The sequence below is a fragment of the Lepidochelys kempii genome, chromosome 1 (assembly GCF_965140285.1).
Source record: "Lepidochelys kempii isolate rLepKem1 chromosome 1, rLepKem1.hap1, whole genome shotgun sequence".
NCBI classification, from domain to species: domain Eukaryota; kingdom Metazoa; phylum Chordata; order Testudines; family Cheloniidae; genus Lepidochelys; species Lepidochelys kempii.
Window position 1 is genome coordinate 299741364 of NC_136380.1, and position 18025 is coordinate 299759388.

General features: G+C 44.3%; 1 protein-coding gene across 29 annotated transcripts in view; it reads right to left on the reverse strand.

The window, feature by feature from the left end:
• Positions 1-18025, reverse strand: part of NRCAM (neuronal cell adhesion molecule) — a 298267-nt gene that overhangs the window by 36772 nt on the left and 243470 nt on the right. For all 29 annotated transcript variants that reach the window (XR_012156792.1, XR_012156791.1, XM_078851134.1 and 26 more), the window contains 2 exons: positions 5382-5586; positions 4995-5117 (listed from right to left, as the gene is read on the reverse strand). Coding sequence is in view for 27 of the 29 variants with exons in the window: in XM_078851134.1 (XP_078707260.1) it covers positions 4995-5117; positions 5382-5586 (328 nt within the window). In the remaining 2 variants the exon portion in view is untranslated. The remainder of the gene's footprint in view (positions 1-4994; positions 5118-5381; positions 5587-18025) is intronic.

Consider the following 18025-nt stretch of genomic DNA (forward strand, 5'->3'; position numbering starts at 1 on the left):
GTCTAGTGGGATTTTCAAAAATGTCCACGTAGGTTAGGTGCCTAAATGCCTTTGAACAATCTGACCTTCAGGCACTTAGGAGTTTAAGTCACTTTGAAAGTCACTTATGAAACTGGGACACCTGTGTCATTTCTGAAAATGGGACTTACATGCTTTTGAAAAATTTATCCTAAAAAACTGCTAAAAGCTAATGCATATGCTAAATTAACTACCTAAGAATAAAACACACCAAATGTTGGGACAAAAATAGTTAAATGATTGCTAACTGGTGCCAAACTACTGCAGCAGTTGAACAGAAATTGAGGCAGCTGGGAGTTTTTTATGTGGGAGGGACATATGGCTCAAAATGGTTCTAGGTGCACCGCCTGAGACAAGTGCATCCCAACGGCAGGGCTGAGTGAGAAGCAATCTTGGAGATGAATTCAAAGTTAAGATACTTTCTGATATCAGTAGATGATTATGTGATTAAAGGTCCTCATTACTGTCATTATTGAAGCACACATTTGTAATTTATCAATAGTCAAGTAAAATACATATTCTATACATATATCTAGTGCATTTTTATTTTAATACTGATAAATTGCCCACACACCCACATGTATTTCACAGTCAAATGAACCCCATACTGTTACCAGGCAGAGAATAAAATATTCCAAATAGGACAAGCATCATGTTGCCACTAGGGGTTTTTTTATATTAACCATATTTTACCTGAACATTCATAAACTGTAAATATATGAACATATGTGAATGTTATATATGGTCCAACAAGTTTTTTATTTTTTGACAACTGATCCATGCTTCCTTTCAAAAGATAATAAAAAGGTATGTATGTGCAATTATCAACTAAACAATAAAAAAACACTCAGATGAACCTGCAGCTAGAGTCCCTCAATACTGACATCTTTTCATATTACATTAGCTATGCAGGGTCAGGCGTAGGCTGTTGCTCTAGGAGATATCAGCAAAGAAAACTCCGGCTGTACATGAAGGAGTGTTTGTGATGCAGCAGATGGAAGTCTTCTCTTCACATTGATAATGAATTAAATATGCCTTTGGCAACCTGGAGTGCTCAACCAGGACGAAGGATGGGGTGCACAAGGTGTTTGAGATGGCCAAGTGGGCTCTCCTGCAGACCAAGTGCACGTACAGGAAGAACTCATGCCAGTTGCTGTAACCCCCGCACCCTCCTGCCAGGCCCTCTTTCTGATCCCCATGCTTGGAGGGTAGGGGGGTAAGGGCCCCTCCATCATAGCCTCACAGCTCGTAGGGTTGAGCTGACTATCTTTTCTGGCTGCCGGAGCCTCATGCAGCCATGTGGGGTGATCTGTGGCTTAGCCCGCCTCAAACCCAGCTGTGGGGACCCCCAGTTTCTCTCCAGAACAGTTTGCAAGGGGGGCAGGGCTCCACTACTTCCCAGCTTCTCTGCCTCAGCCCCTTCCAATCCCCCCTTAATCAAGCCAGAAATCACCTGGTTTGCCCAGAATAGCCTGCCCTGTCCCGGAAGTCCTGGCCAGCTGCAACCTGCAGGTCCCCACTGAGGAGCTCATCACTGCTGCCACAAGTTTGAATATGTCAACCTGGGCCTTTCCCATCCCTAGGCTTCTAACCATGCCACCTCCTTGCTTGGGGGAGCACTGGATCATCATCAAGGTGCCCCTCTCCTGGGGTCTGCCTCCTGCCCCAGGACAGGGTGGGGTCATGGGTGCTACCCCCTGCTGTACAGGTTTCTCCCTTCACTCTCCTATTTATCTCTTGCCAAGCAGAGGTGGCCCCCCAGAGAACTATATATTTTTATGCAAAGTCACCGCGGACTGCTTTGCCTGAGGAGGGTGTCCAGCTCCCGTTCTTGCCTCTCGGCAAGTGCCATAGTCAGACCACTGCGGGCAGGGTCTCCCAGTGCCCCGCCCTAAATCACAGATGCCAGCCATACACATGTTTGTACGCAAATAGTAAAAATGGTCGTTACTTTTCAACTGTACTTGAAAGACAAACAAAATGACTCTTAGGGGCTCAGTCTTTCAGAAAATATATGAAACAGTTCTAGACCATTTGTAGTCATGATAAATCTGACAATTTTTGTAAAATTATATTCTGTCTACCTATATTCCCCATACGCGTCAACTGGGCAGAGTACTTTCTATCCTGTAAGTGTTGTGTAACTGTACCGTGTTCTGTTGAACCACTGTTGTTACATTTTATCACAGAGCTCTCTGCTCTCCAGTGGTGGATGAAGTGATTACTGTACATTTGATAAAAAGAAAAGGAGTACTTGTGGCACCTTAGAGACTAACCAATTTATTTGAGCTTAAGCTTTCGTGAGCTACATCCGAGCTTCATCGGATGAAGTGAGCTGTAGCTCACGAAAGTTTATGCTCAAATAAATTGGTTAGTCTCTAAGGTGCCACAAGTACTCCTTTTCTTTTTGCGAATACAGACTAACACGGCTGTTACTCTGAAACCTATACATTTGATGTAAAATCAGTTAGTAAATTTTATAAAGGGATCCAAGTGTATGATATATGCTACATGTCAGATATTTATCATGACCACAGCAGAAAGCTCAACTGTATTTAGAGTGACCAGATGTCCCGATTTTATAGGGTTCGTCCCGATTTTGTGGTCTTTTTCTTATATAGGTTCCTATTACCCCCCATCCCGGTCCCGATTTTTCACACTTTCTGTCTGGTCACCCTAAATATATTCATTAGAGTAACAATACTGTATTTCTGCTATCATTTATAAGAATTACATTGCTCCCAGGAGCCCAAGGCAGTGTCAAGCACATATCGTACATACAGAGAAACAGTTCCTGCCACAAAAAACTTAACATCTAATTTAAGACAGAAACATATGAAGTAGATGTGACAAATAAATGGAAAGAATGCAGGGGGGAGGACAATTAGATGGACGAGCACAAGCCTATGGGCCGGATGCGCTACATCCAAGAGTGCTAAAGGAGTTGGTGGATGTGACTGCAGAGCCACTGGCCATTTTCTTTGAAAACTCATGGCGATCGGGGGAAGTCCCAGATGACTGGAAAAAGGCTAATGTAGTGCCCATCTTTAAAAAAGGGAAGAAGGAGAATCCTGGGAACTACAGGCCAGTCAGCCTCACCTCAGTCCCTGGAAAAATCACGGAGCAGGTCCTCAAGAAAACAATTCTGAAGCACTTAGAGGAGACGAAAGTGATCAGGAACAGTCAGCATGGATTCACCAAAGGCAAGTCATGCCTGACTAATCTAATTGCCTTCCATGACGAGATAACTGGTTCTGTGGATGAGGGGAAAGCAGTGGACGTGTTGTTCCTTGACTTTAGCAAAGCTTTTGACACGGTCTCCCACAGTATTCTTGCCAGCAAGTTAAAGAACTATGGGCTGGATGAATGGACTATAAGGTGGATAGAAAGCTGGCTAGATTGTCGGGCTCAAAGGGTAGTGATCAATGGCTCCATGTCTAGTTGGCAGCCTGTATCAAGTGGAGTGCCCCAAGGGTCGGTTCTCGGGTCGGTTTTGTTCAATATCTTCATTAATGATCTGGAGGATGGCGTGGATTGCATCATCAGCAAGTTTGCAGATGACACTAAACTGGGAGGAGTGGTAGATATGCTGGAGGGTAGGGATAGGATACAGAGGGACCTAGACAAATTAGAGGATTGGGCCAAAAGAAATCTGATGAGGTTCAACAAGGACAAGTGGAGAGTCCTGCACTTAGGAGGAAGAATCCCGTGCACTGCTACAGGCTAGGGACCGAATGGGTAGGCAGCAGTTCTGCAGAAAAGGACCTAGGGATGACAGTGGACGAGAAGCTGGATATGAGTCAACAGTATGCCCTTGTTGCCAAGAAGGCCAATGGCATTTTGGGATGTATAAGCAGGGGCATTGCCAGCAGATCGAGGGACATGATCGTTCCCCTCTATTTGACATTGGTGAGGCATCATCTGGAGTACTGGGTCCTGTTTTGGGTCACATGCTGCAAAAAATTGGAAAATGTCCAGCAGAGGGCAACAAAAATGATTAGGGAACTGGAACACATGACTTATGAGGAAAGGCTGAGGGAACTGGGATTGTTTAGTCTGCAGAAGAGAAGAATGAGGGGGGATTTGATACCTGCTTTCAACTAGCTGAAAGGGGGTTCCAAAGAGGATGGATCTAGACTGTTCTCAGTGGTATCAGATGACAGAACGAGGAGTAATAGTCTCAAGTTGCAGTGGGGGAGGTTTAGGTTGGATATTAGGAAAAACTTTTTCACTAGGAGGGTGGTGAAACACTGGAATGCGTTACCTAGGGAGGTGGTGGAATCTCCTTCCTTTGAAGCTTTTAAGGTCAGGCTTGACAAAGCCCTGGCTGAGATGATTTAGTTGGGGATTGGTTCTGCTTTGAGCAGGGGGTTAGACTAGATGACCTCCTGAGGTCCCTTCCAACCCTGATATTCCATGATTCTATGATTCTATGGATTTGAGTCATTCAAAAGTTTTTGGTTTTTGAGGGGTTTAGTTCTAAGATGTAAATAAAATAAAAATCTTGATAACACCAGCTACCTGCCTAACTATGATCAGTTGGCTATTTACTGTAGACATCATGGTAGAAGTGGGGATCTGAAGGAGGACAGGCTAGTGGCTTTCCAGTCTAGATTGAGAGGGTATTTCATGACTTGTTTATTGCTTAGCTGACAATTACACATCAGCTTTTACTTGCATTTTGGGATGAAGCATGGATCAATTCATTGTAGAGAAGTACAGATAAATAAAAAACCAAAAATCCCACAGTTGTAGCCCAGAGGATGAACTCTTCCACTTGGGACTATTGTCAATGTAGATCAACCTTTACCATATTTTAACAAATATAAAATTCAGCATGATTTATTTGTAATTTATAAAGGTATACCACACAGTTGTTGTAAATTGTGAAATAACTACTGAATTAAAGGTATAAATTAGTATTCCACAGGTGGGTGGTCTGAGACAGGTTTTTGATGTTACCATTATTTACTTACTTGGTTGAAACTTTATTGTATATGCTATCAAAACACCATTTGGGTGAGTAGGCGGACCCCATTCCAAAGTCAGAGAGTCCAGTGTTGGATTAGAAATCTTCAAAAAGGAAGGTGAGCTGGGAACTTGTAAGAAGAAAAAATGGTAAATGCTAAGTATATTGCACTAGAATGTCTTATAAAATACTTTGGCATAACTTCTGTATCATCTTTACATTTGCTTTCACTTTTGTACATAAAAACATAATGTTTAATATTGTGCCTACTATAAACCCCCAATTTTATTTCTAAACTACCCAAGAAAGTTTAAAATTTAATAACAATCTTACAACATGCTATTTTTGAACTTACTAAGCTTAGCTTTTATACCTTAATTTTCTCATTTCATACCTCCTTCAGGAGTCTTAAATAATTTGTCAGGGCTTGCTGGTCCTTCCCCTTTACCATTAACAACTCTAACATTCAGCTTGTAGGAACTATAAGGCTCCAGTCCTGGCAACATTCCATGTGTCTTGTTTCCACTGAATGTCAGAATCTTTTTCTCCACATGCCGCCGCCTTCGTTTAGATAAACTCTGGACTTTCCAATAGTAAATCTAAGCATTAAAAAAAAAATCTGTAGTGAGTATTTTGGTATTCCAGTTTAGAAAACTGGTATCTCTGATTTTTTCATGAATACCTAACTACATTTTACAAGCTCCATGTAAGGGGCAGTGCATAGTTGCACTATCCCAGAAGCAGACCAAGGATCAGATTTCAGAGTAGCAGCCATGTTAGTCTGTATCCGCAAAAAGAACAGGAGTACTTGTGGCACCTTAGAGACTAACAAATTTATTTGAGCATAAGCTTTCGTGGGCTACAGCCCACTTCATCGGATGTGACTTTCAGAATCTTGAAGACATGTTTGTATGTGAAGGACACATAGGGATTTTTCTAGTCTGGAATGATAGGTAAATTATCAAAGGAGACCTATAATTCAGGCCTGCAATGAAATCCACACAGGTGCAGGAGTCTGCCTCCCTTCATCTCACTGCAGGATCTGGATCTCAGTCTGAGACAGGCTGAGGATGACCAAATGAAGCTTCTTTTGCAGTCCATTTTACATATAAATCATTTTTTAAAAAAAGGAACTTTCCCCGAGCTCTTGTGGAGGCTGTTCTTTCTTCACATGTTTATCCATGTTCTTTTGCTTCTGAATGCTTAGCCCTCTTTAATAAGGGATAGATACATGAAAGTGAATGAACAGACACTTGGGATGAATTTTAAGCAGACGGACATTTTATTTAACAGTGAAGAGGGGGATTATGTGCCCTGCCTCCCGTGCACTTATACCAAGCATTTAACATTGTGGTGTTCAGAACTCACACTATAGAACTAATAACTAGGCTCATCCCTAGGACTCAGCTAATTTTTGAATACTCTCCACCTCCCCCATATGGAGGGGTCAGAGGCTCCCAAGGAAGGACTTCAGGTCTCCCCTTTTCCCATCAGTGAAAGGTCCACCACCACAATCCCAGGTCTCATTTACCCCTGGGATCTGATCCCTTTTATCCTTATCCACATTGGACACCAGCCACAAGTTGTGGCAAGCTAAGCCGTCTTACTTTCCTAATGTTAAACCTTTTTAAGTCTTAATGCTGGAACCTAACTGTGCCTCCAAGATGTTGCAAGGAAGGCAAAGAAACCCACCAGACCAGACCCTCTTACCAATTTGGTTCAATGGGAAAAATTCCTTCCTGATCCCAAAATGGGCACTTAGTCAGACCTACAGCATCAATATTAAATAACTAACCAGTGAGTCCATTCCCCCATGTCCAGCCAATGAAAAGGCAGCAGACCTGGCAGAGGGTAGCCCCCAGTTGTAACAATTCACCCGACAAATATACCCTTATTGTGAACCCAACTGTGGGAACACTGACAAAAGTTTACAAATGGGTCCAATCACATATAACAATAAATGTTGATGGAAAAGGCTGCAAAAAGGAGAAAGAAAGATTGAATTAGTCCAAACAAAAAGGCTTGCTGATATTACTCAAGACTATGTTAAGATCTTGTCCAATAAACAAGAGATGTGTGGGACCAGAAATCAATGAAGAAATGGCTACTTAATGTAACTCTGGCTCTTTGAGATGTGATGGAGACAGGTATTCCAAGTAGGTGTGTGAGCCCCATGTGCCAGAGCCGGAGATTTTTGCCTTGGGACCAGTACCTGTAAAGCTCACGCCTTGTGTCCACAGTCCCTCCCCTATATAAGGCAACACTGCCCCAATCACTCTCCGTTCCTTCACACTGAACATCCAGGGAAGACTCTGAAGCACAGGGGATGAAGGGTGGGTTGTGGAATATACATCTGCGTCACATCTCAAAGAACCCAATTACAGTAAGTAACCATTTATTATTATTCTTCGAGTAGATATAGACATTCTTCGAGTAGATATAGACATGTATTTCGACTAGGTGATCAGTGAGCAGTACCCCCATCTGGAGGTGGGGCTTGGAGTTTATCTGAGTAAGGATCACAGGACTGCTCTTCTGACATTAGTGTCCATTCTGGAAGAAGCAGTGATCATGTAATGATCCGTAAGTGTATGTATGGACGTCCATGAGGGTGCCCTATAAATGTCCGATATGGAAATGTCATTGAGTAATGCTACAGACATTGCATAAGCTCTAGTCAGACATGCCCATATCTGTTGAGGAGGCGTAGCTGATGCTATCTCATATGTAATCTTGATATAAGATATTGTCCATCTAGAGATGGTCTGCAAAGAGATTGCTTGTCCCTTCCTGCGGTCCACAAATGATACAAAACAGGCCAGGCAAAGCATGAAATTGTTTGGTCCTGGTCAGATAAAAGGCTAGACAGCATCTAACATCTAAAGGCATTGCTCCTCTGGGGAGGAATGCAGCTTGGGGGAAAATACAGGTAAATACACCGCCTGGTTCAAATGAAACTGAGAGACCACCTGGCATACAAACTTCGGATGTGGACAGAGCATAACCTTATCCTTGGAGAAATATGTGTAAGGAGGCCCTGCCATTAGCGCCAGCAACTCACCTACCCTCCCGGCAGCAGTAATGGCCATCAAGAATGCTGTTTTCTAAGACAGGAAATGTAGTGGATTGGAAGCAAGGCGCTTGAATGGAAGCCCCAGTAGAGCTGATAAAACTGTGTTCAGGTCCCAAAACTGGCTCTTGGACTGGAGGATGCAGGTGGAGAAGTTCTTTCAGAAAACTCATCACCATGGCACTGGAGAAAATCAATTTTCCTTGGATAGGTGGATGAAATGCCAATATTGCTGTCAAGTGCATTCTTAGAGAACTGAGTGCTGAACCAGATTCCTGAAGGTGTAGCAGGTACTCCAATATGTCCTGGGCAGAAGTTTCTGCTGAATGGCACCACAGGCCAAAGACCACATGGAAAACCTCTTGCACTTCGCCAAGTAGACTGTTCTAGTGGAAGGCTTCTGACTGTTAAGTAGGACCTGTTGGACGGCCTCCAAGCAACACTTTTCCTCCTTGTTCAGTCATGCAGTAGCCACACCATAAGGTGCAAGGGGCTGATCACCAGATGCCAGGTGCACCTGCAGTACTGTGTGAGGATGTTGGGAAGGAAAGGAAGCGGCATGGGATGCTGAACTGAGTGAGGAGGTCCCAAAACAAGCACGATCTCAGCCATGATGGAGTGATCAGGATGAGCCTGGCTCGATCCACCTTGAGCTTGGCAATAACCTGGGGAATAAGTATGGCAGAGTCAACTGCCAGCTGTAGTGCAAAGCATCGGAGAGGGAGTCCAGGCTGAGTCCCTTCAAGAGCAGAACAGGTGACACTTCCTGTTTTCCCTCACTGTAAAGAGGTTGATCGTGGGGATGCCCCACATTGTGAAACCATCCAAAGGGCCTCCACCCTTAGGGACCATTCGCAGCTCAGGGAGAAAACCCTGCTGAGACGATCTGCAAGGTGGTTCTGGATCCCTGGTAAGTAGACAGCTATTGGAGTGATTTCTTCTTCGATGCAGAACTGCCACAGGTTGATCTCCTCCAGGCAGAGTGATCTGGAGTGGACTCCCCCTTGTTTGTTCACACAGTATGTTGCGGTCATATCATTGCTGAGTATGTGAACCACTGAACATCTGATATGGTCCCAGAAGGCACGACCCACATTGTGGATGGCCCAAAGCTCCAGCATGTTGATGTGGACTAAGACCTCCTGTTCCAACCAGAGACCTGCACCCTCAACAAGTTCCGATGCTCCCCCAACCAGAAACGATGCATTGGTAGCCTTGACTTGGTTGGAGAGGGCTAAGTGAAGGGGATGCCTTGCACACATTGCATGGGGACTCCCACCAGCATAGGGACTCCAGGAATGATCGAGGAAGGTGAACCAACCTGTCCAGAGGCAGGGCAGGGCAATAAACTAACTGTAGGGCAGGGCAGTAAACCATCCTGAGCCACATATGAAGAGGGCAAACACACAACCTGGTAAGTTGTACCACCTGGCCCAACAGGCTCAGATATATGCCAACTGTTGTAAACGGTTGTGATTGCAGATCAAGACACATCTGTCAAATTGCCTGGAAGTGGTCAGTCAGCAGAAATGACCTTAACCTTGTGGAATCTAGCAGGGTCCAATGAACTCTGTTTTCTGTGTGGGAGCCAAGGTTGACTTCACGGTGTTTAAAATGAGTCTAAAAAGGTTGAATAAACATAGCACGTTGACAATATGGGCAAGAACCTCCTTTCTGGAACCACCCTTCAGCAGCCAGTCGTTGAGGTAGGGGAAGATATGGATTTTCTTCCATGACTACGGCCATGCATTTGGTGAAGACTCGGGGTCGCGGGCGAGGGGGAGAGAAGAGAGGACAAACAGGAGAACTGTGTACTGAAAGTGGTAGTCTCCTACCATGAAGTGAAGAAGCTTCTTATGACTCAGCAGAATGGCCACAGGAAAATAAGCATCTTGAAGGTCCAGAGCAGTGAACAAGTTGTTCTGACACAAAGCAGGGGGGATACCTCCTCCACTGCTCCCAACACTAGCAGAGAGCCGACCTACTCAAAGAGCAGTGTCTCATGAGAGGGGGTCCCTGAAGAAGGATGGAGAAGGAGGGTGGCAAGGGGCATGGAGAAGAACTGGATGGCACAGCCTGATCTCACAGTGTCTAGGACCCCGCTGTCTGAGGTAATCAAGACCCAGGAATTGTAAAAATGGGCCAGCATGTCCTCAGAGGAATGGGGGATGACAAGGGAGGAAGAACAACTGGAACAGTGCTCTGGTCCAACAAGTCAAAATGGCTGATTAGCAGGCACCAAAGGAGGGCACGCACACCGGCTGGGCCTCAAGACCGAGTGTTTCCTCTTATGAGACTTGTCCCTCTTCCTGGAGTAGTCTTGCTGTTTTGAGGGGGAAGGGCTGCACAAACGGATGTTGCAGCCTGTACAGCTGTTGTTGCAGTGCCCCGCAGTGGCACCTCTGCGAGGATGGCGCATATACCCCCAAATACCTAAAAGTAGCCCTTAAAGGAATTCAGGGTTTCATCAGTCTTGTCCGGAAACAAGGTTTGGCCATCAAAAGGCAAGTCCTCAATCACTTGGTGGACATCCAGAGTGATCCCCGAGTTTTGGAGCCAGGAAGCCCTCTTCATGATAATTGTCCCTGGCTGAAGTCCCTGCAACATCACAGGTGGATTACAGAGATATTTTGGCCACCAAGCAGCCCTCAAAGACAAATGCCCGAAATGCCTCATGTGAAGCCTTGGGCAATTGCTCCTCAAATTTGGCCACAGCTGACCAATTAAGAAAGTCATACCCGGCAGCAAAGCTTGCTTGTTTGTGATCCTCATCTACAGTGAAGAGGAGATGTATATCTCTCTTTCCAAAACGTCCAGGCACTTAGAGTCTCTGTCCTTGGGAGTGGACTTGAATCTGCTCTGCTGGGTGATCATTCATCGCCTTGACCACCAGGAAGTTCTAGGCCAGATGGGAACAGAACCACATGTATTCATGAACAGGCATAAAACAGTACTTCTCCAAACGCTTGGCCAATGGCGGTACTGAGGCCAGTGTACCCCAAAAATCTCTTGCAGGCTTGAGGAATGCCTCTTTAATTGGAAGGGCCACCCTCCCAGGGACAGAGGGCTGGAAAATGTCCATTAGTTTATGAGTATTCTCCTGGAGAAACTCTGCTTGAATACCAAGGGATGCAGCCACACAGCGTAAACGGTACTGGTATGCCTGGAAGCCCTCCAGGATGGAAGGGGAGGATAAACCAGGCAGCACAGCATTGTCTGGGGGCAAGGATGAGGCTGTTGGCTGAGCCACAGATGGGTCACTCCTGAGTTAGCATCTCCAGGTGGGGAAACTCTGGTGGCTCCACAGGAAGGGGAACTGTGGGTGTCTGGACTTGCGGTTGATCTGCAGCCCACAAAGTCATACGAGCAGGCAATCTTGGTTTTGACTTGGACAAAGGAGCTTCCCACTGAGCCCAAGGGGCTACTGGTATGGGTAAGACATTGGTGGCCAGTAGGCATGGGGCCACACGTGTCCATCCTGGCCTTGGGGCAAATGCCAACCCTCGTAGCCACACTGCTCTACCGGTGGCCTTCGGTCCTCCTCAGACCAAGTGGAGTGGGATGATAAGGATCCCAATTCAGAAAGAGAAGAGTCCTGACACCTTGGAGACTTTGCAGGGGGGAGCGACTCCAAAGGGAGCCAACAGGCGATCCAACTCATCCATAGCCCAGAATGAGGTCAGCACCATTGGTGCTGAAAATGCCTGTGCTGCAGGCCAGGACAGTTCCAGTGCAAACAGTGGTACTGGAGCGCCTGAGCATCTCGATGTCAAGAGTGGCAACAACCTCCACGGAACCTGATACTAAAGAACTTTGTACTCTGGTGCAGAGTCAATTCCAACCCCCGGGAGGCGTGCTTCCTAGTGCAGTGCTGAGAGGCCTGAGAGTTCGGCAGCACACTCGAACCGGGGATCCATCGTGGGCGCCAGCCTCACAAAGTCCTGGACCGGTGACAAAGACGGGACTGAAAGGCAAAGAAGATCTGCTGCAGCCTTGTACGCTATTCCCGTCAGCACCAGACTCAACAGACACCTGGAGGCTGGAACTGGAGTCAATGGTACAGGGTGTCTGCCCTCCCTACCTGTACCAAGGGAGTGTCAGAGGTACCCATGCCATCCCATGTGCTGGAGTCGGTCTCGTGCTGGTCTGTGCTTCTTTTACGGGAGGCAGAAGAGTTGCCTCAGGACCTGGAGTGCTCATGATTTATTCTTATGAGACCTCTTCTTTGGCACCAATGACAGAGAACGACTCCTGTGCCCCTTCGGCGAGGCCCCTGCCCTGGAACAGGAGGCAGCAGCCTTTTCCAAGCTGGATGGCCATCGGCAGCCTGAGGAAGGCCTTGGTACTGGGTCAGGCCGCATGGCCTGTTCAAGCAGGTGCTGCTTAAGCTGAAGGTCCTGCACCACTTGAGTCCTCTTCTTGAACAATCTACAGATTGAACAGAGCTCCTTAAGGTGGGCAGAGCCAGCATCTTGCATGGGGGTCACTGTTAGGAATTGCCCCTCCACGAAGGTCAATGTCTGTACCCCGGTGAGGGCATCACCAGGGAGCACTACCACTGTATTATACTCTATAACTTTTCCACTAACACTAACTAACTATTAACTATGTACAATTAACTAGGCTAAGAGGAGAAATTGTGAGGTTGTGAAAACAACAACCATGTGGAGCTCCAACTCCAACCGTCAGGTGGTGAGAAGGAACTTCCAGGAGGAGTGGGGGGGGGGGGGGTCAGGTGGTGCTGCCTCATATAACAAGGAGAGGGGCTGAGGACGCTAGGTGCAAGCGCTTCCCCTCTATGGGTAGTGTTAGGCAAAAGTGTCCAGCTCTGGCACACGGGGCATGCACACTTGTACTTGGAATACATGTCTGCATCTACTCGAAAAGTAACCAAAATTGGTATGTCAGAAACTAGCTTTAATTGCTGGAAAAAATTATGAGGGAACAGGCTCGTCTGCTCATCACTCTCTTTTGGTGTCCTAAAAAAAAAGATTTAGGGGAGAAAATCAAAGCAAATGTAACAATTACTAACTGAAAAAAGGAAAGGGGTAAGCTTCACCATCATGGCTGCCACTCCTACAGCTCCTGGGATCCTGGGATCTACTGTTACACTTTTGGGCCTTTGTCATCCTGATCCTGAGAGATGTTCTGATCAGCCCAGGCTGGAGAGAGAGTCCCAGATGACATCACCACCTCCACTGGCTTTGGCTGAATCCTGAACAACACCTGGGATGTGAGACTGTTACTTTGTCCCTTGTTTGTCCTTTTACTTCCCCACCTTATTTCTTCTCTTTCTTATCCTTCTCCTATTGCCTTCTGTCTTAGCCAGCAAAGACTATATTTTTGCAACACTGCTGTAAGCTCGTGACCAGAAAGACAGCTAAAAGCAATGCCTGAACAGGCCAATGCTGGTACAAGTTTGTCAGGTCTCGGAGTGGCTGGTAACGCCACATTTTGTGCCTGTGTTTCTCCAGCAAAGAGGATGCAAATGAGAGTCAACACGAGAGACATAAGCTGCATATTCTATCTTTGCTGTTCTTTTCTCTTCCCTATTGTGTGTATTTGTCTTGGGTTGCTTCTACAAAACAGAATTGGACTTTAACAATAGCAGCAATAACAAAAGCTCCAGCTCAACTCTTTTCCCCCCCAAACTTATTTTTTTCCCAAAAGGACAGTTATCATATCTTTAATACCATCTAAGAGATGGTAAAACAAGGACTTTTTCCTTATTAAAAAGAAAAGGAGTACTTGTGGCACCTTAGAGACTAACCAATTTATTTGAGCATAAGCTTTCGTGAGCTACAGCTCACTTTATCGGATGCATACTGTAGCTCACGAAAGCTTATGCTCAAATAAATGGTTAGTCTCTAAGGTGCCACAAATACTCCTTTTCTTTTTGTGAATACAGACTAACATGGCTGTTACTCTGAAACCTTTCCTTATTAAAAAACACTCCAGCTACAGGGAAAGAGAACAGGAACAAGGGAGGTTGTTAAAATGAAAGTCTTAGTTATTTTTTTTACATTCCAAATACTTTAACTGTTTTTCCTTTTCTGTATCTTTAATACACGGTTAAAGGAACGTCACCCTCAAATATATCAACATTTATTTTGCAGGGCCACTGTGACTGTGATCCCACACTAAAATTACTAGAGTAAGGTATATGGGGTAAAATCCTAGCTCCAGTGATGTCAGTGGCAAGATTCCCATTGAATTTAATGGAGCCAGGATTTTACCATTAAGAATATGAAAAGAGGGACTTTGTTAGTACTGGAAAGCCCATTTAGACCTAAAGAAATCTGTTATGCAAACACCAGCTGCCTTTGGTTAACAATCTTATTCTTGTCATTGTGACTTCTAATTTGTTTTAGTTTATTTAGGGGGTATACTTAAAGGTGTTAATGTCATACTCTCCTGTCAGGGGTTGGGTTATACATATTGCTATCAGGATTTTAAGTTTATCAGGCTCATGTAGCTTGATCTCGGTTTCAATTACATCAATTGTAAATGATGGAAGGATTTCAATTATAGTAATAACAGGATCTACTTGTTTTTATTACTTTGCATGTGATATTGTTGTTTGACAGGTTTCAGAGTAACAGCCGTGTTAGTCTGTATTCGCAAAAAGAAAAGGAGTACTTGTGGCACCTTAGAGATTAACCAATTCATTTGAGCATAAGCTTTCGTGAGCTACAGCTCACTTCATCGGATGCATACAGAATGATCCGATGAAGTGAGCTGTAGCTCACGAAAGCTTATGCTCAAATAAATTGGTTAGTCTCTAAGGTGCCACAAATACTCCTTTTCATATTGTTGTTTATTATTCCAGCATAAGATATTGTGGGAAAACCTACAATATAAAAAAAGTATCTACAGAGCAAGAGGCTTCCTTCTGAAAGAAAGAGATTGGTTCTATTGGTTTTCAATAGAAAGGATAACTCTTTATGCCCTTCAGTTTTGAACAGACGCAGTTGGCAAAATTTGAGTCAGACAAACAACAAACTGCATCCTGGTTGACCAGATTCATGCAACACCATTTCTTGAAACACCTTGAAACTTCTTCCGTTCTGTAGTATTCCTACAAAAGTATTATGATCAGAATGAGTAAATCAATCAATATTTAGCCTGTGGCGAGCTTGTATTTTGGATTGGACTCAGTTTGGATTTCGCATCTGTTCTGAAGAGCTTGGAAGCATTTTTACAAATCCAAAGTTTATTAGGTAACAGAAAAGGAAAGAAATGAGAACCATGGCATGTAGATTATGTGGCAAATGTGACCCTAAAAAGATTGGTCAAGAGAAGGAGAGTTACACATGTTATCAAATCTGCTATGAGGAAGAAATGAAATAAAAATACTTAGAGTAAAAAGAAGAAGAAAAAAAAACAAACAAGGATATACTAATATTTCGGTTCACAAGAGCCTTCCACACAGCTTCAGTGTTAAAAAATGCTGGTAACTTTCGCACTCCTGACCAGTTTAGCTTGAACTCCTGGTGTTACTAGTAGAATCAAAGCTAAACCATGCCATGTTAATTTTCAGAAATGTTGAAGTCACAAACTTTTCAGAAAGCACTTTAGTAAGGGAATGTCAGCAGTCAGACTGAAAATTGTCTCTGACTGAAATGAACTTGGAGGACATCCTACCAGGTGATGCAAAACAACCTTACTAAGAACAGATCAAATAAGTGGTCTATTCATCTGGAAACTGACAGGATCACTACTTCATACCAGTGCTGGCTCTGCAATACAACGTGCCAGAACTCTGATCGGTGAAGAAAAGATGATTTGGTAGGGGAATATGAAGTTCAAAGAGAATATGTTATGTTAGTCACATAATTTATAGTTCAGCCAGGAAAATGAATTAAAGTAATAGGAAGAAGGGGAGCAGCACCACTGAAAACAATGTGTGTGTTTGTTTTTAACCAGAATGATTCACTGCACTCAGTGGTATAAACTAGGGGCCTGATCTATGTGCCATTTTGCAAATGTGCAAGGGTGAGCTGGGTGTAACCTGCTTCATTCTGCAGCTACCCACATGACTTTCTATTATATGCCATCATGTGCCAGCAATGCCCTTTGCCATGTACATTGGTCAAACTGGACAGTCTCTACGTAAAAGAATAAATGGACACAAATCAGATGTCATGAATTATAACATTCAAAAACCAGTTGGAGAATACTTCAATCTCTCTGGTCACTCGATTACAGACCTAAAAGTGGCAATTCTTCAACAAAAAAACTTCAGAAACAGACTCCAACGAGAGACTGCTGAATTGGAATTAATTTGCAAACTGGATACAATTAACTTAGGCTTGAATAGAGACTGGGAGTGGATGGGTCATTACACAAAGTAAAACTATTTCCCCATGTTTATTCCCCACCCCCACCCACCACTGTTCCTCAGACGTTCTTGTCAACTGCTAGAAATGGTCCACCTTGATTATCACTACAAAAGGTCCCCCCCGCTCTCCTGCTGGTAATAGCTCACCTTAAGTGATCACTCTGGTTACAGTCTGTATGGTAACACCCATTGTTTCATGTTCTCTATGTATATAAATCTCCCCACTGTATTTTCCACTGAATGCATCCGATGAAGTGAGCTGTAGCTCACGAAAGCTTATGCTTAAATAAATTTGTTAGTCTCTAAGGTGCCACAAGTATTCCTTTTCTATTCTCTGGCTGGTTCTCAGTCATGTGACACCTGGGCACATCTTCTCCATTGAGCCGCGTATGCATTTCTAATGTAATGCTGCACATCCAATGACCAAAAGGTTTGAAATCCAGTTCCAGTAAATACATGCAGTAATCCTAATATAGAAGTCATTTTGTTTTCCAGAAAGGCCTGAATTTGGCGTTAGGACTTTGCTATTGTTTCATGAAAGATAATTGACTACTTTGTAAACCATAGACTATGACATCTGAAGTGCACTGTCTTTGTGAAGTAGTTATTCAGATTGGGCCTACTCCAACCCGCATTGAAGTCAATGTGAGGCTTTCCATTGATTTCAATGGGAGTTGGACTAGGCCTATTGGGAAGTATTACCATGCAATGCAGTGTTTATCCAAAAGTCTTACTCCTGACCGCCACTCCATTTATTTTGTGCCATCTTCAAATTTTACCAGTTATGATTTTATATTTTCTTCCAGATTGCTGCACCCCTTATGGCATGCTACTGGAGACACCCTGCCTCAGTTTTCTATCCTGGGTTTCCTGTGCCTCACAGCTTCCAACACTGTGCAATTTTTTGGATGATCCCAATGAGTCATGTAAAGTCTGACTTCTGGGGTACATAAGTCCAAAAAAACCCACATAAAAACCAGAGTCTTCTGACCCACTCTTTAGCTGGTGACAGCCCTTCCTCTCAGGGTCTGTCCTCTCTTGCTAACACTCTTCAACTCTCCTGGACTTTGCTCAAGCTTTTCCCACTCTTTCAAGAGTGCCAACTAGATGTAAGATCCATCCAGGGTCTCTTTCCCTGGTGTCCTTCTGCAACCTGATGTCTCCCTACCTGAAGTTCCCCTGCTCCCCACAGATCCTCTTCAGTTCTCCTCCATACTACTACCCTGCTCCAAGGCCTATTACCACAGGAGCCCCTCCGCCCCACTCCCTATATTCTCCCTTTTTAAACTGAGCCTTTACTGAGCCACAGCTGAGAGGCAGCTAACCAGTCATTAAGTGGGACTGGCCCCATCTCCTCCTTAAAGGGCCAGTCACTCTGTGACACAAATCATTGATAAAGATAACAAATAGCATTGGGCTAAGAACAGAAAAACCCCACTAAAAGTACTTCCACAGGATAAAAATTTCCAATCTATAATACTTTTTGTGATCTCTTAGATAATCAGATTTTAATCCTTGTAATATGGGCTATATTGATTTTGCACAGTGATAATTATTTTTAACCAAAATGCCATGCAAGAATAAGTTAATTGCCTTACATATTTGCCTTAAGTATATTATGTCAACA